The sequence below is a fragment of the Urocitellus parryii genome, chromosome 5 (assembly GCF_045843805.1).
Source record: "Urocitellus parryii isolate mUroPar1 chromosome 5, mUroPar1.hap1, whole genome shotgun sequence".
Lineage (NCBI taxonomy): Eukaryota > Metazoa > Chordata > Mammalia > Rodentia > Sciuridae > Urocitellus > Urocitellus parryii.
Window position 1 is genome coordinate 130,551,769 of NC_135535.1, and position 26,849 is coordinate 130,578,617.

Sequence of the window (26,849 nt, forward strand, 5' to 3'; positions counted from 1 at the left end):
TGTTGTTATGTTTTGGATATGAGACATTCCCCAAAAGCTCCTGTTAATGCAGGAATATTCAGAGGTGAAATTATGAAGTTAAGAGAGTTGTAGTCTAATCAGTTCATTCTAGTTTGAATGGACCAGCTTGGTGGTAACTGTAGGCAGGTGGGACATGGCTGGAGGAGTGGGTTACTGAGGTGTGCCCTGGAAGGGTGCATATTCCTTGAGGTTCCTGGCCCCAACCCTTGCTTCCTAACCCTACCATGAGCTGAACAGTTTTCCTCCGAGGGGCCCTTCCTCCATGATGTGCTCTTAGGTCCAAAGCAATGGAGTCAGCAGTATATGGACTGAGCCCTCTTAAATCATGAGCCCCAAATAAAGTTGTTCTTGTCAAGTATTTTGGTCACGACCACAAAAAGCTAGCTAAAACACCCATGATTTTGAGAAATAGTTCCCTTAGGATATTATGATTGTCTGTGTGTTGGGGAAGGTTCGACATTACAGTTCACATTTTCCAGATGCTTTCCGGTCCCAATAAGCTTCCCTATGGTTTTAAGTCTTGTGACTCGTGGATTTTTCTTAATGAATATGTCTAAGTTGTCCTGAAAGTTGTCCCTGAAAGTTACTGCCCTTCCTTGTCCTTCCTTCTACCCACCTGTTTATGGCTGACTAACCTGCCTAACACTATCCCATATCCACAGTAAAACCATTATTCTGTCAATCATTAATTGGTTTTGCTTGTTCTAGAATTTTCATAGGAATGGAACATATGGTATATACTCTTGTGTAGTCTTTTTTTCACTTAGCATGATGTTTTTAAGATTCATTCATGTTACTTTTATGTTATTGGTAATTTTATCAGTAATTCATTCAGTTTATTTTGGAGTTTTGGGCTATATGAATATGCCACAGATTGCTTAATTATTCTCCTGATCACATTTGTGTTGTTTCCAATTTGGGGATATTATAAAAAGTTCTTAGAATGGTCTCTTGATTCTCTTGCTATTCCACCCACCTTCAATATCCTTTGTTAAAGGGTCCCACATCCACATGGGCATTGAACCAAACTAGGCAAATAGAGCAGGAGGCTTGGAAGGGAAGGGGGATGACTTATGATCTCATCTACCTCCCTGGAAATAAACTCTCCAGAGACATAAGGAGCTAGGGAGAGCTCTCTTCACTCCTGGTACTTTTCCTCTTGTCCTCACTTGGGAAAAGCCCTAATTACTGGCTGTACAGCCTCTAAGTCTCCTATGCCGCACATAGCAGCAGCCCTCACTTGCTAGAGGTGGCCCTGAGCAAACCTTTGGTTTGTTCCTGGCAGCTCCACACCCTCCTCCTTCCTTCAGCCTCTGGCCTAGTCACCCATGTTTTTTGTCACCTACTCAGACCTTCTCTCTCACCTTCCAGGCCTCTCTGCCAAAGGGTTTCTAGGGAAGCAGCATCTTGAGGGTCTTCCCTTCTCCTAGCAAGGGACCACTAACAGGCCCTCTCTACCCAGCATGTGGGACTCACATAGCTGCCCACTCTCCTTGAAGTCAGAAGCTGAGAGCTGCTGTCTCACTCCTGGGGGAGTAGTGTGGGAGGAGCCATCAGGCTGGGTAAGGCTGTAGAAAATGTGGATAATAAAGCATTTTTATTTTACATTTAAAATCATTATTTAAGAGAAATGAAGGTCAAATGAGATCTAAAATAAGTCCAATTAGAGGTCCAGAAAAGAATAGGGAAAATGGAAGAGGTAAGATGTCTGAAGAGAATTTTCTAGGACCTAACAAATAACATGAAACAAGGAAAGCGCAATAAACACCAAGTGGAATAAATACAAAGAAAATCAGAGTGGAATTTCAGAATGGCAGACACTAAAAGCAGATCTTCAAAGCAGGAAGGTGGGACTTTTCAACAACAACCTTAATTATATGCAGAATATTGATTTTTTTAAAATCATTTATTCTCTCATACTGACAGGATACTGGGGATTAAACTCAGGGGCACTTCACCACTGAGCCACATCCCCAGCCTTATTTTGTATTTTATTTAGAGACAGGGTCTCACTGAGTTGCTTAGTGCCTCGCTTTTGTTGAGGCTGGTTTTGAACTCCCAGTCCTCCTGCCTCAACCTCCTGAATTGCTGGGATTACAGGTGTGCACCACCACACTCAGCTTTTAATGTCTTTTTTTTTTAAGGAAATTTAGATGCATTTTGTTTTACTTTTTGGTATCAGGCATTGAACCCAGGGGCACTTACCACTGAGCCACATCCCCAGCCCTTTTTAATTTTTTTTTTTTTTTTTTTTTTTTTTAGACAGGTTCTCACTGAGTTGCGTAGGTCTTCACTAAATTGCTGAGGCTGGCTTTGAATTTGTGATCCTCCTGTCTCAGCCTTTGACACTGGGATTACAGGCATGTACAACTGTGTCCAGCTATATTTAATGCCTTTATAGATAATTTAACTGTTGATGTATTAAGGCTTAAGTTTGTTGCTTCATAAAATTAATAAGCTTTATTTTTATAGTAATTTTTAGGTCCACAGCAAAATTAAGCAGAAAATACAGTTCCCAAATACCTCCTGTTCTCTGCCTTCACAATCCCCCATTATTGACAAACCATACCATAGCTGTTGTTAACAGTCGATGAACCTACATCATAATCATACAGGATCTGCAGTTTATATTAGGGTCCACTTTTGGCATTTAATATTTTCTATGGGTTTTCACAACTGAATAATAACATGTATCCACCATTAACGTATGGTACACAGTAGTTTTACTGCTCTAAAAATCCTTGGTGCTCCATTTGTTCACGATTCCCTCCCCAACCTCCAACCACTGGAAACCATTGATATTATTGCCTCTGTAGTTTTCTCCCTTCCAGAATGTCATATAGTTGGAAACATATGGTATGTAGTCTTTTCAGATGGGCTTCTTTCACTTAGTAATATGCATTTATATTTCCTTTGTGTCTTTACAAGGCTTAATAGCTTTTTTTATTTTGGCACAAAATAGTATTTTATTGTCTAAATATAACACAGTTTCCACTTTAGTCTACAAAAAAATGATCTTGGTTGCTTCCAAATTTTGACAATGGCGAATAAAGCTGTTATAAACATCTGTGTGCTAGTTTTTGTGTGAACTTAAGTTTTCAAATCACTTGAGTAAATACTAAAAAGTATTAGTGATGGGTTGTATGGTAAGAGTATATTTAATTTTTTAAGATACTTTCAAAGTATTTTCCAAAGTGATTATACCATTTTGCATTGACATTGGCAATAAATGAGAGTTCCTATTGCTCCACACTCTCATCAGCCCTTCTGGCCCATTTTTAATTGTGTTGTTCATTTCTTCTTGTTTTTTTAATTGTTGAGTTTTAAGGATTCTTTGTGTATTTTGGGTATGAATCCTTTAACCATTTCATTTGCAAATATTTCCTCTACTCTCTACTTTGTCTTCTCTCTTGACACCGTGTTTTGCAGAGCTGAAATTTTTAACCTTAATGAACCAAGCTTATCAATTATTTATTTTCTGCATTGTGCTTTTAGTGTTGTATCTAAAAGTAATCACCAAAGTTGCTTAGGTTTTCTTCTAGTGTTTTATAGTTTGCATTGTATGTTTAGGACTATGCTACATGCTGAGTTAATTTTTTAAGGGGTATAATGTCTATGTCTAGATTTATTTATTTTTTTACATATGAAAATCCAGCTGTTCCTGCACCACTGTTGCAAAGATTATCCTTGCTACATTGTATTGTTTGGTTAAAAAACAGTTGACCACACTTGTATAGATCTACTTCTGAGACCTTCTGATTCATTGGTCTATTTTGTTAATTGTTTTTCCAATATTACACAGTCTTTATTATTGTAGCTTTATAGTAAATCTTGACACAGGTACTGTGAGTCCTCTTTGTTCTTCTCCTTCAATACTAAATTGGCTATTCTGGATCTTTTTCCTCTCCATATAATGTTGAGAGCCATCCATGGGCTGTGTGTGGACTTTTGCACATTATAGACTAATGAGGGGATAAGTCTGGCATTGGGAACTTCTGGTGGCACCCCCACAGAGACTGACCACTTGATGCAGGTGAACTTCCCCTTCAAGCTCTGCCAAAGATCCCACACAGCACCTGAGATGGGTGTGACCTGCCAAGATGTCAATCAACCTGCTGACTGCAAACATCACAAAGCAAGATTCTGCCCTTGAAACCTTATCCTGGCCTTTGATGTACCCCCTTTAAATAAACCACTGGAGCCATCTCTCCTTTGTCTAGTTCCAGCACCCATGTGGACTAGATCTATCAGGGGCTCTGCTTTTGTAAATATATTTCTGACTCTTTATGTTTTGTTCTTCACTAATTATTTGAGATTTTAAGTTTTCAGGTGGCTTACACCCTCCTCTGCAGAAAAAAGCCCCCCCCCCCCCTGCCCCAACCAGGCTCCACAGTGAGATGCTGGCCATCACTCTCATTACATATAAGCTGTAGAATCATTTTGTCAATAACCACAATATTACTTGCTGGGATTTTGATTGCGATTGTATTGAATCTATAGACTAGGTTGAAAGAAAAATGGCATCTTGACAATATCAAGTCTTCCTATCCATGAACATGGAATCTCCATGACATGGAACATCTCTCAAATTTTTTAATTTTTGATGTTTCATTAGAGTTTTGCATTTTTACTCATATCTTAAACATATTTTGGTAGTTTCATGCCTATTTCATTTGGGAGGACACTAATAAATGGTAATGTGTATTTCTTCTATTTGTTCATTGCTGGTATATAGGAAAGCGATTGATATTCATATATTAAAATCATATCCTACAACCTTGGGGACTTTTTTGTAGATTCTTTTGGACTCTACATAAACATGTTATCTGTAAACAAAGATAGTTTTACTTTTTCCTTCCTATTCTGAATATATTTTATTGTCCTATTGCTTTAGCTAGGTCTTCCAGTATGATGTTATAAAGCAATAGTGAGAGGGAACACCCTTGCCTTGTTTCTGAGTGTGGCAAGAAGGCTTTAAGTTTCCCACCATTAACCATATTGGCCAAGGCTCTGTATACATTATCATATTGAGGAAGTTCTTCTTCTATTCCTAGTTTGCTGAGGTATTTCTAAAATCATGAATAAGCAGAGGCTGAGGCAGAAGGATTGCAAATTCAAAGCCAGCCTCAGCAATTTAGCAATAGTGAGACCCTGTCTCAAAATAAAAAATAAAAACGGGTTGGTGATGTGGCTTTGCAATTAAGCACCCATGGATTCAATCCCCCATACCAAAAATTTTTAAATAAAATAAAATATAATGAGAAAAAAATAAAATCATGACTAGGGCAGGGCATGATGGTGCATGCCTATAATCCCAGCAGCTTGTGAGGCTGAGGCAGGAGGATCATGACTTGAAAGCCGCCTCAGCAACTTGAGGCCTTAAGCAACTTAGGGAGAATTTGTCTCAAAATAAAATATAAGAAAGGGCTGGGAATGTGGTTCAGTGGTTAAGAACCATGGGTTCAAGTCCCGGTACCAAAAACAAAAACAAACAAACAACCCCCGCCCTAAACAAAAACCAAAAATCATAAATAGAAATTAGATTATGTCAAATGCTTTTTTCTGCATTTAATAATTCGATTACTATTTTTCTTTAGTCTATTGATGTGATGACATGAATAGCTTTTGAATTTTGAGCCAGTCTTGTATATCTAAGATAAATCCTATTGCTCATGATGCAAAATTTTTTCAATATATTGTTGGATTCAATTAACTAATAATTTGTTGAGAATTTTTGCTTCTATATTTTGAGAGATGTCAGTTTATACTTTCCTTTTCTTTGTCAAACTTTGTTATTGGGGTAATGCTGATCTCATAGAGAAGTATTCCTTTGGCATCTATTTTCTGGAATAGATCATAGATACTTGGTTTAATTTCTTCTTTACATATTTGGGAGAATTCACCAGGAACTATCTGGGACATCTGCTATTTGGAGATAATCATTAATTATTGATTAAATTTCTTTACTACAGATAGGACAATTCATATTTAGGGGGGTGGGTACCAGGGATTGAACTCAGGGGCGCTCAACCACTGATACACATCCCCAGCCCATCATATTTTATTTAGAGTTGCTTAGTGCCTCAAGGAGGCTGAGGCTGGCTTTAAACTTGTGATCCTCCTGTCTTCCCTGTGCTGCTGAGTTTACAGGCGTGTGCCACCATGCCTGGCTTCATATTCTCTATTTTTTGTGTGACTTTTTAGCAAGATATTTTTTTTCACGGAATTGGTCCATTTCTTACAGCTTATCAAATTTGTGGGCATGAAGTTATTCATAATATTCCTTTATTATCATTTTAACATGATGGAATATATAGTGATGTTCCCTCTTTCATTTCTAATATTAGCAATTTGCAACTTTGCATTTTTTTCTTAGCCCAACTAGAGGCTTATCAATTTTATTATTTTTTTCTAAGACTAACCTTTTATTCTTTTGCCATTATTTGTTTTCTGGTTGTTCCAATGTTTTGTTTTCTTTTTTCTGCCTTCCTGTGGATTATTTTTTATTCTTAGAATTTTACCTTGATGTATAGTGGTTTTAAATGTATCTCTTTTTATAGCCCTTCTACGGTTGGTCTAGATACTACATTGTATAGGTACAGCTTATTACAATAGTCTACTGTTGCCACCATTTTACCAGTTTGTGTGAAGTACAGAAACATTGCCTCTCTTTATGCCTCTTTACTCTCTCATATTTGTAATTGAAAATCAATTCCTCTATAAACATGGAAAACTACAATAGACAGCTATTAATTTTGCTTCAATAGATATCATTTGGAAAAGTTAAAGAGTTTATTCTACTTACCCATATTTTCTACTCTTTCAGTTCTTCCTCTCTCATAGTCCAAGTTTTTTTAAAAAAATTATTTCCTATGACCATTCTATTATGCAGGTCTGCAGGTCTGCTGGCAACAAGTTCTCTTGGCTTTCCTTTATCTGAGAATGTATTGGTTTCCCCTTATCCCCATCTGGCCTTCATGAATTCTGGTAAGAAATTCAGTGTAATTTGCATTATTTGTCTTATGTAATATGTCCTTTTGTCAGTACTTTCAAGATTTTTTTCCTTTAGTTCTGAGAAAATTGATAGTGATATGTTTTAGTATGTGCTGTGGGAGTGTTTTTTGGAGTTCACTCAGCTTTCTTAATCTATAAATTTATTTTGTTTGACAAATTTGGAAGCTGGGATTATAGACATGTGCCATCACACCTGCTAATTTGGGAAAAATTTAGAAATTATTTCTTTGAATACTTTTGAACTCCTATCTTCTTTCTCCTTTTCTTCCAGGACTACAATGAAAGTGAGATTTCTATTACAGTTTCAAAAAAGTTGATGTTTCGTCCCCCCACAGTCTACTCTTTTTTTTTTTGTTGTTGTTCAGATTTGGCTAATTTCTATCTTCAAATGCATTCTTTCCTCAGTCCTTATTCTCTTGAGCCCATTTAACCCCCACCTCCATTATTGTATTGTATAGTTCTAAATTTCCATTAGGTTCTTCTTTTATTTTTTGGGACTTTCTACCTCCATGCTGAGACCGTTTTTTTTTCATTTATTTAAAGTGTGTACTTTTTACTTTTTAAAGGATTTTTACGAAGGCTGCTTTAAAACCCCTGTCAGATAATTCTAACATTTTTGTCATTTCAGTGTTCCTGTCTGTTGTCTTTTGTCATTCAGGCTAAAATCTTTCTGGTTTGTGCATGAGTGATTTTTGATTGAAATGTGAATATATTGTATAGTTATGAGACTCTGGATCATATTAAAACTTGCTTTAGCACCTGACATTATTACAATCTTTGAGTAGGGTGTGAAAGACACTTCCTTATTACATAGTCAAGTGGAGATGGAATCCAGGATCTTCTGCTTCTGTTGATATCTAGGGGGAGGGGGTCTGTTACTGCTGAATAGGGGCTGGAGTTCATAGGCTAGGCTAGGAAGATGGAGTGGAAGTGAGTGGTAGAGACAAGTCTTTTGGATAGGCTTCCTCAGACAACACCTAATAAGTAAGGGAATTGGAGTCTTGCTACCCTTAGGAAGTAGAGTTCCAATGTTCCCATGTATTATTTTCACATTGTGTTGGGAAAAGATTTTCTTTACCACCTGCTTGGGCTTGAAATGTGGTAGTTGGAACACATTGTCACAAACCAAAGAACATAGACAGCTAGATTTCACACCTAGTATTTGATGGTGGGGGGTGTTTTTGTTATGTGGTATTTGGTTAGATATAGTATTACATGTTTTTTTTTTTTTTTTTTTTTGTCATGCTTAGGTTGCCCCTTTCCTAGTCTTTGGTTTTAAAGGGAGGAGGCTTTTCTTAGGCCTTTAAGTCTGCAATCAGTATCTTCACATTGTTGGTTTCTCCAAGATCCAGTATGGATTATCTGGGACAATACAAAACCCAAGGAACTCATCAACTGTATTTTTCCTTAATTCCCAAAGTCTCTAGCAGTCTGCTTATTTTTCAGTTTTAAGTCTTCCTGTGTGTATGTTTTCCTGGTACTGGGGACTGAACCACTGACCTATGTCCCCAGTCCTTTTTGAGACAGGATCTCAAAAATTGCTGAGACTAGCCTTAAACTTGCCTCTAGCTTCCCAAGTCCCTGGGATTACAGGTGCACAACACCATACTTGGACTATTTGTTTTACAAACAACGATCAGGGTTTTTAGCTATACTCATCAGAAAGAATATCTTTTTTAAAACATTGTTTTTTAGTTGTAGATGAACACAATACCTTTTTTAAAAATTTTTATGCGGTGCTGAGGATCAAACACAGTGCCTCACATGTGCTAGGCAAGCACTCTATCACTGAGCAACATTCCCAGCCCCTGTCCATGTCTTGAATTTTATATCTATATATGATGATTACATTTAAAGATAATTAGAAAGAAACAGGATCTATGTTGCCTAGGCTGACTTCAAAGTCTTGAGTTCAACTGATCCTCCAGACTCAGCTTCCAAGAGTGGCTGATTACACATATGTCCCACCATTCTTGGACCCTTTTTGGGATGAGAAATTGGTAGAAATATAATTTAACCATGAGTTGATAATTGTTGAAGATGGGTGATGGATATGGAGATTCATTACCCTATTTTATTTTTGTATTTGTCCGAAATGCTCCTTAAAAAGAAAACAAAGTTCTTGACTACCAGTCTAAGTAATACTATAGAATTTTACAATAATCGTGATTTTCTCTGTAGTGATTGTCTCCATTTCTGCTAAGAGTATAAATTTGATATTTAATATGGGCACAATTACCATAGCTAAAAAGAGACTGACATATGGTTGTCACTCAAGTTGCCATGTTTCCTCATATATAAGATGTCTTAGATAGTAATACACCTTAATTTTTATGTAGCATTAAGAAAAACTACAGTATGCTGATTTTAAGATCAAACATTATTACCCTATGTACATATATAACTACATGATTGTATGATTCTACATCATGTACAACCAGAATGAGAAATTATACTCCATTTATGTATGATGTGTCAAAGTGCATTCTTCTGTCATGCAAAACTAATTAGAATTTAAAAAAAAACTGGAATTTTTTACAAGTGCTTTGATTTCAAAGATGCTATCATGTGAAAAAATGCTCACTGCCATCTGTGAAATTAATGAATACTCTGAAATCACACGAGGTCAAGATTATAGTGAAAATATCTTTAAATGGGTTTAGATAAATGAGAGTCTGGTTTGAGGCTGTTAACAATTCTGGCATGAACATGTTTCTTTCCCCAGATACTAAAATTTTATGTACAACTTTATAGGTGGAATGGCAAATCTACATGTAAAAATGTTCACCAAATCCCTAAGACATACTCTACATGTTTTCACTGAGAGCATGCTCACAAAATTTTACATGAAAAACGGCTTAATTATTTGCAGAAAAAAAGAGGTAGTGACAAGGGGATCCAAATTTCTTTATTCTCTTCCTACAAAATCATGTAAACATCAGTACAGACCTGTCCTTATCCCCAAATCCAGAATCATCATGACACATTAACCTTACATTTAAAATAAAGTCAGGAGCAATAAAGCCAATTACCAGATGAACATATGCAGCTTTGTTGTCTTGTCTGGGAAACCTTCCAACTGAAGGCACAATTGATCTATGTAGTATCTGGTGAGCAGGGACTCAGGACATTTTGCTGGGACAGAGGGCAGTAGTGGGTCAGTGGATCTTAGCTGTTTGTTCTAGCAAGTATCACTTTGGAATGTCCCCCTCTATCCCCCCCAAAATGACAGGATTAATTTTCTGAGCTCATCATGTACCAGCAATGGCCAGACTTGGTCTTCCCGCAAACAAAGAGATGGGAGGTATTCACAGGTTTGAGAGAAGGAAGTGCAGGCCCTCTCAATCTTATCTTGGTAAGCTAGATTGTCTTCTGCATCAGAATTAAAAAAAAAAATCAAACCAAAACAAAAAACATGAACATACAGCCACACAGACTGAAGAAAGGGAAAGAACACAGGTAAAAAATCTATGCAGCCATATTCCTTCCTGTTGAGGAAGTTTTCCAAAAATGTGACCCAACATTTTGCTCACTATATTCTGGACTCAGACAGCTTAACCACTTTGGTTTCCAGAGCAATATGTACTAGAGAGAAGTATCAATTACTGGGCTGGGTTAGATCTCCTTTTTTAATCTCCCTTTTAAATACTGGTTTGAGTATGCCTGCTCTAAATGCCTTTGCAACCAGAAACAAGAGATAATCCTTTTGGAAACAACTGAATGTACCCAACTAATAACTAGTCACTCATGATGAAAAAACGAACTACACAGGTTAAGAACCCCTAATGTGAAAATAGGAAATCTTAAATGCTCCAAAATCTGAAACTTTCTCAGTGCCAACACAACACTATATGGAAAATGCCACATCTGACTTCATGTGACAAGCCCCAGTCAAAGTGCAAGTGCACTAAAAATGTGATGTAAAATGACTTTCAGGCCATGTGTATATGTGAAACATAAATGAATTTTGCACTTAGACTTGGGTCCCATTCCAAAAAAAAAAAAAATCTCATTTTCTACCCAAATATTTTAAAATCGGAAAAAAATCTAGAATCCCAAACTCTTCTGGTCCCAAGTATTTCAATAAGGGATATTTAACTTGCTAGGTAATAAGGGTGTCAGGGCCCTTTTCTATCAGATCCTTACATAGATAACACAGCAAGTCCCTTTTCCATAATGAACTCCTTCAGGTTGAGCTTGTTCGATAACCCCAAACCTCTGGGCATCTGTTACTCCCTGGAAAAATAGGCTAAAATTTGTAGAACAAGCAGATTGGCTAATATATAGTAGGTACTCCATTATGTTTCCTGGTCAACTGATGTATTTTTGAACACAAAGTATGTGTTCAATTTACTGTGTTTTATTTCCCAGTAGGTGCTACTTATTCCATTTTCTAGCTAAGTTAGGTCAGAAATCAATTTATTTCAACAAGGTTAAAATATTAACTACAGAAATGGCCAGCATTTGAACTCAATTTTCCTGAATTAGAAATCTCATGTCCTTTCCATTACTAGACATTTGTTTTGTTAAGTTGCTATTATAGATCTGAATGAGTTAGTCAGAAATTGAAAAGAAAGCTTTATTAAAAATCTAAGATTTCTACATGAAAAAAGGAGTAACAATATGAAAACAATAAAAAAAGAGAGTAAAAAGATACTGTTAAACACCTCAGAATAGATACAAATGTTAACGAGATGTTTAATTTCTCCTTCTTTTTTGAAGAGGACCTTTAATGACAAAGTAGCTACGTTTGCTCTACGTTTCTTCCTTCCTTAAAAAGTCAGGCATGAGCTCTCATGTTAGCTGCCCTACTGTCAGGGCATACTGGGACGAAGAACTGGTCTTCCAAGAGGTTTCTTGTAAATCTCTTAACAGCAAGAGAGGCAAGGCAGTTAGTAGGTGGCTCCATCACTACCGCTGTACAACTAAGAGCAAAATCTCTGCTTCTGTGTTTTGGAATACTGAGCTGGGTAGTCTTCTAACCTGGATCCATAATTTCTCTACTGCAAGAACCAACAAACACTGTTCATGAAACACTTTAAGCAACTAAGAGGGGAAGAGCATAGGGATGGAAAAATAAGGAAAGGAAATATAACCATAAATGCTTAATTAAAGCACAGATTAGCCTGGGAAAGAGACTTCAGTATCGGCAGAAATAAAGCCAGACTCCTTCAAATTTAGGAGATGATTAAAAATCTTAGTTATTATGATAAACAGCTTCATCAATGTCAAGCGTCTGCCATCAGGTACCAAATCCTATTATCTTATCAATCTTTATACAAACATAAAGAGTTTTAGATACTGAGCCAGGTGTAATGGTAAACACTTGAAATCCCAGCTCTCAGGAGACTGAGGCAGGAAGATCTTGAGTTCAAAACCAGACTGAGACCTGTTTCCAAATGAAGAAGAAGGAGAAGAAGAAGGAGAAGGAGAAGAAGAAAGGACATGAAAGAAAGAGAGAAGAAGAAAAGAGTTACTGGCATAGGCCCTATTTTTTTTTTCTTCCAGTGCTGATAACAGGAGTTTAGGCCATCTACTGATGTTCCTTATAACAGGATTTGATCTCCATCAGCTTTTCCTGACAATTGACTATAAACCAGAACAACACTATAATTTAGGACTATTTTGAAAATCTAAATAAGTGCTTTTGTGATTAAACTCTACTCAACACAAGACTTGACTTTGGCTTTCAGTTTAATCTTCTAAAGACTTCATTATTTATTTTTGTTGCCACTTTTAAAAGAACAAAGTTGTGAATAACAGATTTTAAACAAAGCCCTGATAAAGCTTAAAATTCCCCACAGCAGTTTTATTTGGATTTTATGTGTTCCACATAAACACTTAAAGATCATGTTTATATAGTATATAAAATATAGATGATATGGAAGTTTCTGACAAATGATTTATTAATGAAAAATTATCAACTATATAACCTATGAATACCAGAAAAACTTCAATATGTACAAATCAGCATGAAGTTTCTGGTTCCCAAACTTTGGTTATATGAAATGCCTCAAGCACCACAGAACAAATATTGATCCTAAAAAAAAAAAAAAAAAAAAAACTCAAACAAACAAATAAAACTCTTCAACCCTCTTGAATTTGTTTTCATTACACCATATGAGGAAAACTCTTTTACTCTACATTTTCTTTCATCTTGGTCAGTTTCTAGAAACAGTGTCAATAAAAATTGATTGGGATAAAATGGATAGACAAACCATACAGATAAAAGTGGATGTATTAAAAGAATAACTTCTGAAAATTATTCTGATTTAAATAAAGAACAACATAGGATATGTGCACTATGTAACATATATGAAAAAAAAAACTTAATTTTCAAAAATTCACACAACATAAGCCTGTTAGTATTGGGATGAAAGGTTCACAGGGAGGTTTGTAGCAAATTCTATTACAGAGATTCCTGGATTTTAACTTTTTTCCCAGGCTCACTGGCATCTGCAAGCTGCAGAAGCAATTTGTATAATATACATCCATGAATAAAGAAACCCGATAGCTGAGCACAGTCTTTCATGGAGACTTTTACAAGAAATCTGATGGACAAAAGACAAATCAAAGAATGAAAACTAAAATAGAAGAAAATGGAAAGATAACATATCTAAGCCCATATAAGTCAGGATGGGGAAAGTTTAGATGTACAAACTGACAATTGCATATGTTTAGAAGGGATCACATCCTTGACTACAAATGTAGATTATATACACACTTACATTAACTTAAGTCATTCATATATTACACCTGACAATTCAAACAGGATGTCTCTGAGCAGTGGGAGGAGGTTCTGTTCACTTGGCTCCTCAAGTCCCTGTCTTTTGTACTGGCTGGTTAACAGTCTCTGTACAGGACTCAACAGCATGGTACATGAATGGATAAAGCTTGATGTCTGGTCCAGGGGTAGAACAGTTCCTGCATTCTTCATTGTAGTATCGAAGCAATAGCTTATACACTTCTCCTGGAGGGTAAATGGTCAGAACAATTTGCATGTGAGATATGTGGATGGAAAAAGCTTCAAAAGAACACTAGAGTTTTGTCATAATCTAAAGAGCACATGCTCAGATTTGGTTTTTGAAACTACAGTATGAATTTCTTATGTTTAAAGGGCTTTTCTGGCATAAACTTAAAAATTTTACAAACACTTTAAAGAAAATAACTTAGCTCATGATAACATCAGGCTACATATGGTAAACTGTCCACACCCTGTTGTGGGAGTTCATGCAATCCTAGTTATACATTCAGCTCCTAAGGTAGTAATCACACTGGATGAGCATACTACATATCTGATAAATACCACAGATTGAGACTTCTTATGTTTGAATTTACTTTCAGATGACTTCCACTTTTTTGTTTTCTTTTTTTCCTTTTAATTTTTTTTCTTTTAGTTGTCAATGGACCTTTACTTTATTTATTTATATGCGGTGCTGAGAATCAAACCCAGTGCCTCCTATATGCTAGGCAAGAGCTCTACTACTGAGCTATACTCCAACCCCTCTTTTAGTTTTCTATACCCACAAAAGTAAAAATTGAAAGTAATTCCAGTTTCTTGACTTTAATAAGCTGACATACTCATTCAAAATTGTGGATGAAACTCTGCCAGAAAAATAGACTACAAATGAAGTCCCTCTAAGAGCTTTGTTCTATCCCCTTGAAGTGATGCACTTGTTTCTTCTTATCCACTATGATCCATCCAGATTTAGCAAGTGTTCCTCCTAGATGGTGTATAATCCATCTAGCTACCAAGTATCAAGACTACCTCCTACTTACCAACAGTCAGTTTCCTCTCAGTAAGGAAAGTGTGCATACTGTAAACGTCTCTCATCAATTCTGAGTCCCCAAAGGTAAAATAAACCACATCTCGTTCAGCTGCTGCAGCTGCCAGTATCTGTATTAAAGCTATGGCAAAGAGAAAAGATACAGCTCTATTATGATACTTCTACTATCAAGTTACCTTTAATTCTTTCAACCTGCTAACTTGTAGCTGGTATATCACAGCTTCATCCCAGATCCAAGATTTATAAATAAAATACACATTATTATATATAATGAATACAAAATAAGCATAAATCATCTAGCTGTGTGACTTTCCAGATATGCTGCTGAGAATACCATTGAATCATAGGATTTCAACACAGATACCTTCTTTGGATCACAAATAAAGAGCATCTGAAGCTGCAAATCAAGGCACTGAAGTGGTATTTATATTCACTTCTGTTAATCCAGAACTAATAGTTTTGTTTGCTTGCTTGATTTTATAATTTTGTCTTATTAAACAGTCACTGTTCTTTTGTATCACAGGCATATTTGGGGGGTTCCAATTCTCATCAATGCCACAGCAAGCATTCCCAAACAATATCCCTCTGTGCTTGTATTGCCAATGTTCCTGCAGCATGGAGTCAGGAGTCAGTGTTACTGAAGATTCAGTAACTGTCTAGTATGTTGGAATAGAAAACAACTAAGACCCACTATCTTCAAGAGTCAAAGCTACAAATCAATGAGCCTGAAATATGTCTGCAAAAATCAAGTTTATTTGCAAGCTTAATCTCCATAGGTAGGATTTATTTTGAACCACAACAAAACTGAATATGGTTACAATAATGCCCTTTTGCTCATTGTATATCTTTCACTTCATAAAAAAAGAAGGTGGGAGTCAAATTAAAACATTATGGAGGGGCTGGGATTGTAGTTCAGTAGTGGAGTGCTTATCTACAATTTAAAAATTTTTTAAAAAATTTTTAAATAAAAGTAGATTTTTTTAGTTGATTTGATTTTTTAAACACATAACAGTGGAATGCATTACAATTCTTATTACACATACAGAGCACAATTTTTCATATCTCTGTTTGTATATAAAGTATGTTCACACCAATTCATGTCTTGTCCACCACATTCCACCATCATTGCTAACTCCTTGCCCCTTCTCTTCCCCTCCCACCCCTCTGCCCTATCTAGAGTTCGTCTATTCCTCCAATATATATATATATATATGTATGTTTGTGTGTGTGTACATATATATGTACACACACAGAGGATATCTTTTTATTATTTTGATTGAGAGCATTCTAATATTCTATATACTCAACATTAATATACATGAAAATGGGGAGGAACCTACAATTGAAAGCAAATAAAACAAGTTAGCCTACTTTTAGTTCAAGTGACTAAAATAACTACATTGAAGGGAAAGAAAAAAGAAAAAAAATGAAAGAAATTATGAAGATGGTTATGTGATCACTTTTGGTCTTAGCCAAATTCTTAGGAAAGAACTGCAAAAAAATTCTCATCTCTTTTTGCTAGGAATGTTTACCATAATAATTAAATATAAAGCAATTCTGAAACTATTTTTAAGTGTATTAGAGGATGAGCAAAAGAATAAATATGTTGATGCTATTGAGAGCTCAGAGTCTCACTATGAGAGAATGGACACACAGACATAGAATGAAGGAAGACAAAAAATAACTCCAAGAGGATGGATAAAAATGGAAGACAGCCAGGCACAGTGGTACATGCCTGTAATCCCAACAGTTTAAGAGGCTGAGTCAAGAGTATCACAAGTTCAAGGCCAGCTTCAGCCATTTATCGAGAACCTATCTCAAAATAAAAAATGAAAAGGATTAGGAATGTGGCTCAGTAAAGTACCTCTGGGTTCAATTTCCAGTGGGGGCGGGGGAGAAAGAAAGAAAAAGGAAGACAATGGTGTGTGTTCATGATGTCTAAATTAGAGACATATTTGTGAATATGTGTTTATACACATATTTTCTAGCTCTGCTGGGTAGATGGGCAAAAACAGACACTCTAGCAGCACCAAATACACTGAGTACTCAGATTGTGGTCTCTAATTCCATTCTTCCTAAAAGGAATGGACTCCTAGGGAAATGCCTGATTCCATGGTTGGGGCAGGCAGGTACAAGATGAGCCCAGAATGTTAAGTAGCGCTAAAAAAAAAAAATAAATAAAATAATAAATAAATAAATAAATAAATAAAAAGGGAAAAATTGGTGGGAGCTTATCACAAGAAAATGGGAGTTTGAAGGAGTTTCCGTTACCCAAATCTGGATGAGCTAACCACCAAAATACTAGAAGTATAGCAATCAATTAATTACAAACTATTAAAAAATGTGTACCCTTGATTAATACCTATTAGATACATAAAGGAGGGGGTATCACAATAGGAACCAACTTCTCTGTGTAATCAACCATGGTTAATACTGGATGAGGAAAGGATCATTTGTAGATGTGAAGTCAAGGGGAAATTTTGTGTTACAGTATCTTCCCACAGATTGCTTACTAGTTACAAGGTGGGGTGGGAACCTCAGTTAACTATGCACTACAGAAATCAGGCAACATCTTTACTGTGTAATCAAAATAAGAATCAACATTGTGTCTGATATCCTCCAATGCTTCTAGACACTATTACTGATGCAATGGTTCTGATTAAGAATACATTATCTTAACCTCATCATGAGGAAAAACAGTAAACTCAAAGAATGTGTTAGTCTTCAAGAATGTGTTAGTCTTCATGTTGATGTCATAAAAGACAAAGGCTGTTTTGAAATACTATGAATTCAAAAATGAGTCTAAAACATGTGGCAACTAAATTATGTAGCTGACCCTAGACTCTGTGTTGGAGGAGAAAAGACTAGAAAGAGCTTTATTAGGTTATCTGACATAAAAATATAAACAATAGAAAAAAGTACTAATGTATAATATAGATTTAATAACTAAAGTTTAAGAGTTTTTTCCTCCTTTCCCTTAGGAAATATATATTGATGTATTTAGAGGGCATAATGTATGTAACTTAGCTCAAATAGTTCAGGAAAAAGATTGTGTGCATGTGTATAGACATAAACATTACATATTCAGCAACAGGTAAATTATTTTTATTTTTTTATAAATTTGAAAGGTTTTTAGTTTTTTTTTTTTTTTTTTTTTTTTTTGTGGTGCTGGGGATTGAACCTGAAAGGATTTTTAAATAGTTTAAAAAATTATGAAGGAAAAAATGTTTCAAGGCAAACTAAGAAAATTTGGTATAGTCAAGTATTCTCCAGATTTGGGAAAGAATCTATATTATAATAACACATGAGATTGATTTCCAAACTAATATTTATTGAGTATCCACAACTTGGGAGGTGCCAATGACTAGATCTCATTAATTTCAGAATGCTGAAATTGGTTAATTTCAAAAGAGGTAAGTTTTAATTAAAACTGCTCATCCAACCTATGCATACATTAAAGCTTCACTACACCCAATTTTAAAAGTTTCTAATTAACCTAAACTACACATAAAAATGTCATCTTTCTCTACCAAGAGGTATAATCTCTTCCCTTTCAGTAAGAATAAATATTTAGCTTTAAGTGCTTCCTATTTAAAAAAAAAAAAAAAAAGACTTGAAGAGAAGTCCTTTTGGTTCTATTTCCTATTAGATCACTGGTCATTTGTCATTTTGGGCCTTAGGCATGCTAGACAAGCACTATACTACTGAGTTATACTCCCAACCCCAAGCATGACATTTTTTTATTTCACATCCATTTCTGTTTGAGTCCATAAGTACATGTTAGACTAATTAGGACTGGGAGACAGAAGATTCAAAGTTAGTCCACATCCTCTGCTAGCTAGCTATCTCTAGCTAGTTGCTTAACCCTCTTGGCCTCATTTTTCTGTTATACAATAAAGCATTTGAATCAGATGATCCAGAGTTTAAGATTCCACAATCACTGAATTTTTCTCTATGTATCATCAGATATTAGATTATAAACACACAAAGGAAATTTCCAGGAAGATAAATTAATCTCAACCCTAGATACATCAGTAGTCACTGGCAAAAGCTCACTTAAATAATAGTACACGGACCTTACTCACTCTCTCTGATATTCCCAAGATCTTTGTAAATCTAGAGAATTATGCTGCATGATTTAAATGAACTATCTTCTACCTAAAGGTAGATGAGAATAAATCACAAATCTAATAACGTATATGGATTGATTCCAAGTCTGACACAAAAGCATGAAATTCTAACTTCAAGCACAACTAGGTGCCAAAATAATCACTTAAATTAACCTGCAGGGAGTTTGGTTTTAATTTTCTTTCTGGCATTCAGTGTTAAGCTATGAAGAAAATATAAATAAATGTGAATAACCTCAAAAAACAATTTATAGTGTCCTACTGCAATAAATGAATCAAACAGAAAATGGTTAAAATGATGGATACTATCACACAGGTGTTGAGACCACCAGCACATAATATTAGTAACCCCTTGCTAACAATGAGAGATCTTACAGCATGTAAACACTGTTGTAGGAGCTTTACAAGCACTGACTTATAACTTATAAGGATTACTTCTTTTAATCCTTACAGAAACTGAATGAAGTAATTATTAATATTATTTTGTTTTTAAAATAATAGGCACCAATAGGCTAAGTAATTTATCTAAGGTCACTTAGGTCAGAATGTAGTGGAGTTGAGAGTTGAACCCCTACAGTATGACTCAAGGGCCTCATGCCCTCACCAGGCTGCCATGACACATCATTCTGCTCAAGGTCAAGCAGATCTTACCACATGCCAGTTACAAGAACTTCCTTGCACTGTTTACTGTTATTTGAATGCATTTTGGCAAACAGTACAGACCTAAAAACACTAACCATGCCCTTCTAGTGAACCCAAGTTCTTTTGAGAGCTCTCACACCAGTAGTTGCCCTGAAAACCCAAACACTGCTCACCAGCCCAAGGCACCTGCTTGTTTCCACAAAACAGCAAGTTTCTAGGCCAACTCCTATTCTTTTTCTGCTCTTGTCCTCTGGCTACTCTTCTTAATCTTGACTTGTCCCATTCCCTCCTCCCATTATGGAGGTTTCTAAAGGCTCAATGTGGCCTTTTGGCTCTCTGAGCAGCACAACAGAGGTAGGTAAGAACAAGAGCCTAAGGCAACAAGAAGGAAGCCTAGAAAAAAAGTGGTTGATTTTTTTTAAGAAATATTGGTATGGTGTGAAAGTACTGGCTATGTTCAAGATAAGAAATATTGAGAAAACATTAGTTAGGAAGACTCAAGGAACTGAAATTGCACCTGATGGTCTCAAGGGTCATGTGTTTGAAGTGAATTTTGCTGATGTGCAGAATGATGAAACTGCATTTAGAAAATTCAAGCTAATTACTGAAGATATTCAGGAAAAACTGCCTAACTTCCATGACAGGGATCTTACCTATGACAAAATGTATTCCATTGTCAAAATGTAGCAGACCAAGACTAAAGCTCACGTTGACGTCAAGACTACCACTGGTCACTTGCTGCACCTATTCTGTGTTTGTTTTACTAAAAAAAGCAACAATTAGATTATGGAAGGCCTCTTATGGCTCAACAAGTTTGCCAAATCCAGACGATGATGAAAATCATGATTCAGGAGGTACAGACAAATAATTTGAAAGAAGTGGTCAATTAACTGGTTCTAGACAGCATTGGGAAAGACATAAAAGGCTTGCCAATCTATCTTCTTTATGATATCTTCATTAGAAAAGTAAAAATGCTGAAGAAGTCTAAGTTTGAATTAGGAAAATTCATGGAGCTTCATGGTGAAAGTAGTTCTGGAAAGGATACTGGGGATGAGATAAACACTAAAGTTGGATGAACCTATGAATATGAACCACCAGTCCAAGAACCTATCTAAAATTCAGATTTTTTAAAAAGTCATGAATAAAAAGTCCTATTGGAAAGCTGGGAATGGAACCACCATTTGACCCAGCTATTGCCCTTCTAGGACTATTCCCTGAAGACCTTAAAAGAGTGCACTACAGGGATACTGCCACATCGATGTTCCTAGCAGCACAATTCACAATAGCTAGACTGTGGAACCAACCCAGATGCCCTTCAATAGATGAATGGATAAAAAAATGTGGCATTTATACATCATAGAGTATTACGCAGCACTAAAAAATGATAAAATCGTGGAATTTGCAGGAAAATGGATGGCACTAGAGCAGATTATGTTAAGTGAAGCTAGCCAATCCCTAAAAAACAAATGCCAAATGTCTTCTTTGATATAATGAGAGCAACTAAGAAAAGAGCAGGGAGGAAGAGCAGGAGAAAAAGATTAACATTAAACAGAGACATGAGGTGGGAGGGAAAGGGAGACAAAAGGGAAATTGCATGGAAATGGAGGGAGACCCTCATTGTTATACAAAATTACACATAAGAGGTTGTGAGGGGAATGGGAAAATAAACAAGGAGAGAAATGAATTACAGTAGATGGGGTAGAGAGAGAAGATGGGAGGGGAGGGGAGGGGGGATAGTAGAGGATAGGAAAGGTAGCAGAATACAACAGTTACTAATATGGCATTATGTAAAAATGTGGATGTGAAACCGATGTGATTCTGCAATCTGTATTTGGGGTAAAAATGGGAGTTCATAACCCACTTGAATCTAATGTATGAAATATGATATGTCAAGAGCTTTGTAATGTTTTGAACAACCAATAAAATAAATAAAACAAAAAAAAAAAATAAAAAAAGTCCTATTGGTGAAAGAAAAAAGGCACAAGGTAGCAGGGCTGGGACAGGGACTCAATTGTTGGGACTTTCACCCAGTTTACAATATACTCTCCAACTCCTATATCCAGATTCAATATAGATTAAATAATAAAAGCATACATATTGGCTTCAATCCTGATTTGAATCCTGGCACTGGCACTTGGTATCTGTGAACTTTAGGGTAATTACTTACCTCTCTATGTCTCTTGGTTGTCTCATCTATAAAGATGAAAATAAAACTTTCCTAATAGGCTATGTTTATATGTAGGTAAAGAATGTACTTAGTATAATTCTTGGAACACAGAATGCACTCAACATGTTCTCAACTAATAATAATAATGACAATAATAATAATAATAATAATAATAATTGTGAACACACTACAGTCTTTGAGGAAGATGGAGCCAAGTTTAAATGCTAGTTCTGACATTAGCTCTCTTTAGGTTTGTTAGCCTGTCTACAAACCTTAGTTTACAATTCTTGAACATGCAGCTAGCAAACTAAAGGGTAATTATGCAAATAAAATAAGAAAAATGCAATGATTCTTATACTTAATGATCATCAACTCCCAGGCAGTAAAAAGAAAATTCCTGAAGCCATTTCCCAATTCCATTACCTCAGCACCATTTCTGAAGTGCTGATAACAAGTATTCACTTACCTATGACATTTCTAAATATACATTATTAAATAAGACCCTAACCTAAGACCTGGGTCCACAAAGAGGTCAATACAGGAAGGTTAAAGAAGGAGTATTCTTACTCATGCAAGAGTGGGAGAGAAATGGAGAAGGTGATTTATTCTGGCAAAAGGAAGCAAAGTGCTGAGGAACTTGTGGTAGGAAAAGTGAGGTAACCTGGAGCATAATTCTCTGTCTTCAATTTTCTGTCACCTTTTCTGCACCTCCATTAGAATGCCTCCCACAAACCCCAGTCAATGGGCTAGGCCAGGCCAACCATCTATAGCAAAAAATGACTCATTAACATTGTCTAGGTTCCAATCTTTTCCAGATTAGTGATGTTTTGTTCTGGTTTTGCAATTTAGCCATCTTGGTTCTAAAATAGCAAAGTAATTAGTAAAGACATATTTAGGTTTGATATAAATGGAAACTAGGTCAGAAAGAAAATAAATTTATATCAAGTTTCTAAATCTCAGAAACTTTTCACTTAATATAAATGTCATGAAAACCAACTGGAAATCTTCTCAGTTTCACTAGGGATGTATCAAATATTTACTGAGTTTGGGACTATGATAATTTGGTCCCAGTGATGGGAAGGTATCCAAATTGGTCCAATTATAACACTTCCATGGGATTTTTAAATCAAGGAGTCCTTCTTCTTCTTGGGCCACTCAACAGTAGTGCTGTTAGCCTGGAACTATTTGGTACCCATTCCTACCATGCAGAAACAATTGATGTAAACAGAAGAGAATGAGGCCATCACACTGAGAAGAGTAGGTAGGAGAGGAATCAACACACACACAGGCAGCACCTGATCCCAAGATCATTCATCCCTGAGAGCAACTCCATCTCGCTTACTCAGAGAATTGGCCAATAATCCCCTTCTAGGCAGAAGGAATAAGATACATTAGTTCTCTTTTAATGGAAACAACCTTGATTCATAACTTTTTGGAGGGAGAATGGGATCTTTCTGGGGCATAACATCAGAGCAGAATCTTACAAAAACTAGTTGGATATAGAGAGGTGGTTACAAAACAATATATAAAGTTTTAGATTAATAAAAGGCAGAGGCTGCTAAATAAATCTGTTAAAAAGAAATTCACTAGACAGATTTATCTGCAAGTCACTTTTAGGCACCAAAGGTAGGAGATGGGGATAGGAAAGAAAATTCAGAGAACTATAGCTTCCAGATACCTTTAAGAGCTGGTAATGTATAACTCTGTGGTAGAGCATATGCTTAGTGCCTGGGTTCAATCCCTAGCACTTGCAAAACAAAAATAAATACAGAAAATTGGCCAACAGTATAATCTCTCACAAATCAGGCAACATTCTATGGACATGGTAAAAATTAAACAATGAAGGAAAGGCAAGAAGAAATTGATAAAAATCACAATAGGAGAAAGAACTTTAAAGCACTACTCAGTGTCTTCATGAAGCAAGCAGATAAAATCAGAAGCATGAAAAGCCTCAGGTGATAACCAGAGAATCCTTCCCCTATTCTCTTACTGGGGATTGAATCCAGGTCCCCATTCATGCTAAGCAAGCACTCTACCATTGAGCTATACCCCCAGCCCCTATGTATTATACTTATTTTGAGACAGGGTATATTAAGTTGCCTAGGTTGGCCTTAAACTTGTGATCTTCCTTCCTCAGCCTCACAGTAGCTGAGATTATAGGTGTGTGCCACAACATCTGGCTCAGGTATAGAATTTTTACAGGCATGGAGTAAGCACTACACCCTTCAGAGACACTTTCAGTGTCAACACATCTGTAATAATTAACTATATTAGGTCACAGAGAGAAGCTCAAAAAAACTCCAAAAAGTAGAATATTATATAATTTTGGAACTATAAAAAATAAGAAATAATAAAAAAAGCAAATTTAATTTTTAAAATCCAACCCTTTAGAAATATTTAAAATTTGCTAAAAATCTCATGGTGCCTAGGGCCTAGTGATACATTTGATATGATATAGAAAACTGAAAGAAAAAAAAGCATTTCTACTCTAACAACAAGAAAAAGCCAAATAATCTACAAAATTATAACTTCTGGCTTTCCCAGAAAATTGAGTTTGCAAGCGATCAAAGTGTAACAAGTCCCTCTAAAGCATGAACTGCTTTACCTTTGAAAGATCACAGGATAAAGATGTAGCCACCATACAAATGGGATGAGAATAAGTACACTAAAATTTTAACAAAATTCTGACGTAATTTTTTTTTCAATTCTGGAGATCCAACCTGGGTCCTTGCTAGGTCTTGGGCATGCCAGGCAAGTGCTCTACCACTAAGCTATATTCCCAATCCCACTTTAACAAAAATTTAAAAGCCAAGCGGGGTCTAGTTACTTCAGAATATAGATGCTCTTTGAATCATGATGGATAGGGTTACATCCTGATAAACCCATAGTTAAAAATATCCTAAGTAGAAAATTCATTTAATCACCCAATGTACCAGTCATCCCAGTTTAGCAGCACAACAATGCAGAACATTAGTTGTTTCTCCTCATGCTTATGGGGCTGGCTGGGAGCTGCAGTTTATGGTCACTGTCAGCATCACCTGAGAGTAATATACTAGCCTGGGGGGAAAAAAATCAAGTCAAAATTTAAAGTATCATTTTATTGAATACGTATTGCTTTTGTATCATCATAAAGAACCACTGTGAGTCAGAAACTGTCTATGGTTAGAAGCCCCCAAAGTAAGAGGAGTTTGAATTTACTCAAAACATTTTCCCATGTTCTCCACTAGGCAAGAGGGCAGAGAGCCCTACTGGTGGCATGGGTGTGCATGAGACCACTGGCTGCTGCTAGGGCTGCCACAGAATCCTTTCTTCTTCCCCAGTACCTTCTTTCTGCCTTCTGGTTCCTATGGCCATCAGTTGCCTGGGGCAGAAAGTTGTTAATAAAAGTATATTGAATTAATTAGTATATAAAAAATGTTTTCCTAATAGTTACACAACAATGGGCAATTAAAGAAATTCAAATTCAACTGGTATAACTTGTTGAGACTCATGTAAAATTACGCAATAGTATATTAAAAAATACCGAGTCCTATTTTTAATAAAAGAAAGTTTTAAGGCTTTACATATGGCTATGTTCCTCCTCCATGAAAAATTTTTGATAAGATATTTGTTATAAAACACATATGATCACAACAGAAAAAGTTATTAAAAAAGAAAATAAAGAACACTTGTGTCATCCACTTGGAGATAACCACAGTTCATCTTTGCACAAAAACTGATAAATGAAGAACCTCAAATTTGAATGTAAAATTTTAAATAACTTCTGTGGCATATACTATATATCCTCCCTCAATGTGGCAATATTCCAAAAATATCTTTCCATGTCAAAGATCTATTTCTTTTTTTCCCCAGTATATTCTACTTATTTATTTTTAATCTTTAAAAAATGTTCTTTTTAGTCATACATGACAGTAGAATGTATTTTGGCAAATTACACATATATAGAGTAGAACTTATTCTATTTAGGATCCCATCCTTGTGGTTGTACATGATGCACAGTTACCCTAGTTGTGTATTCAAATACAAGGGTAGGAAAGTTATGTCTGATTAATTCTACTGCCTCTCCTCTTCCCTTCCCATCTCCCTTCCTTTCATTCCCCTTTGTCTAATCCAATGGATTTGTATCCTTCCCCTCCTCACCCTCCCTTGTTTTGGGTTATGGCTTTTAATGGCTATATAATATTTTATTATACAAATAAACCATATCTCTTTCTTTTTAAAAATGAGTTTTAGAGACAGATGTTAGGGCACACACTCATAATCCCAGCGACTCAGGGGGCCCAGACAGGAGGATTGCAAGTTCAAGACCAGCCTCAGCAACTTAGAGAGGCCCTAAATAAAAGGCTCAGGATGTCTCAGTAGTAAAGCACCAGTAGGTTCAATCCCCAGTGCCAAACCAAACCAAACCAAAAAAGAAAATCAGTTTTAGTAATCAATCTTCTACTAAAGGATATTATGGCTACTTTTTTTTTTAATAACATGCTTATTTATTTATGTTTATGTGGTGAAGATTGAACCCACAGTCTTGTGCATGCTAGATGCGCACTCTACCCCTGAGCCACAACCCCAGCCCTATGGCTACTTATTTTAATTATTATTCAAGTGAACAAAGGGTAGGAAGTTGTCAAAGAATTATTCCAAAATTTAAATCTTAATTATTAATTAAGAAAATGAATTACACAGTGGAAATTTTTGAACACTATACCTGACAGTCACTAAAGCAAACAAAGCTGCAGTCTGAGAGAAAGGCTTTAAAGCCACAAAGAAAAGAAAGAAATGAACACATTTATAACGCTTTCTAAATTGTCCAGCACAAATGACCATGGTTTATGGCAGACCTGGTTTCTGGATTGATGGCACAAAACCAATCATTCATTTTACTTAAGAGAAAAACAGGAAAAAAGTGTCTGTCATAAGATCAATAAACTCAAGAGTGAAAAACCATGTTTCCTCAAACAAATTCAGGATGATAAAGAATTTCACAAAATAAAAAATCCAAATTCTTTCTTTTATGGACTCTCAAAACACTGAAAAACAGATCCATGCAGTTTTTGTAATTTCAAATTTGAAGAAAATATGGATGAAAATCTT

General features: G+C 35.8%; 1 protein-coding gene and 1 pseudogene across 2 annotated transcripts in view; one reads left to right on the forward strand and one right to left on the reverse strand.

Moving 5' to 3' along the window:
• Positions 1–9,942: 9,942 nt before the first annotated feature.
• Positions 9,943–26,849, reverse strand: part of Parg (poly(ADP-ribose) glycohydrolase) — a 115,346-nt gene continuing 98,439 nt past the window's right edge. For both annotated transcript variants that reach the window (XM_026410849.2, XM_026410848.2), the window contains exons 17-18: positions 14,815–14,943; positions 9,943–14,005 (exon numbers count right to left, since the gene is read on the reverse strand). In XM_026410849.2, the coding sequence (XP_026266634.1) occupies positions 13,851–14,005; positions 14,815–14,943 (284 nt within the window). In that variant the 3' untranslated portion in view covers positions 9,943–13,850. The remainder of the gene's footprint in view (positions 14,006–14,814; positions 14,944–26,849) is intronic.
• Positions 19,910–20,706, forward strand: LOC113198203 (small ribosomal subunit protein eS1 pseudogene; annotated as a pseudogene).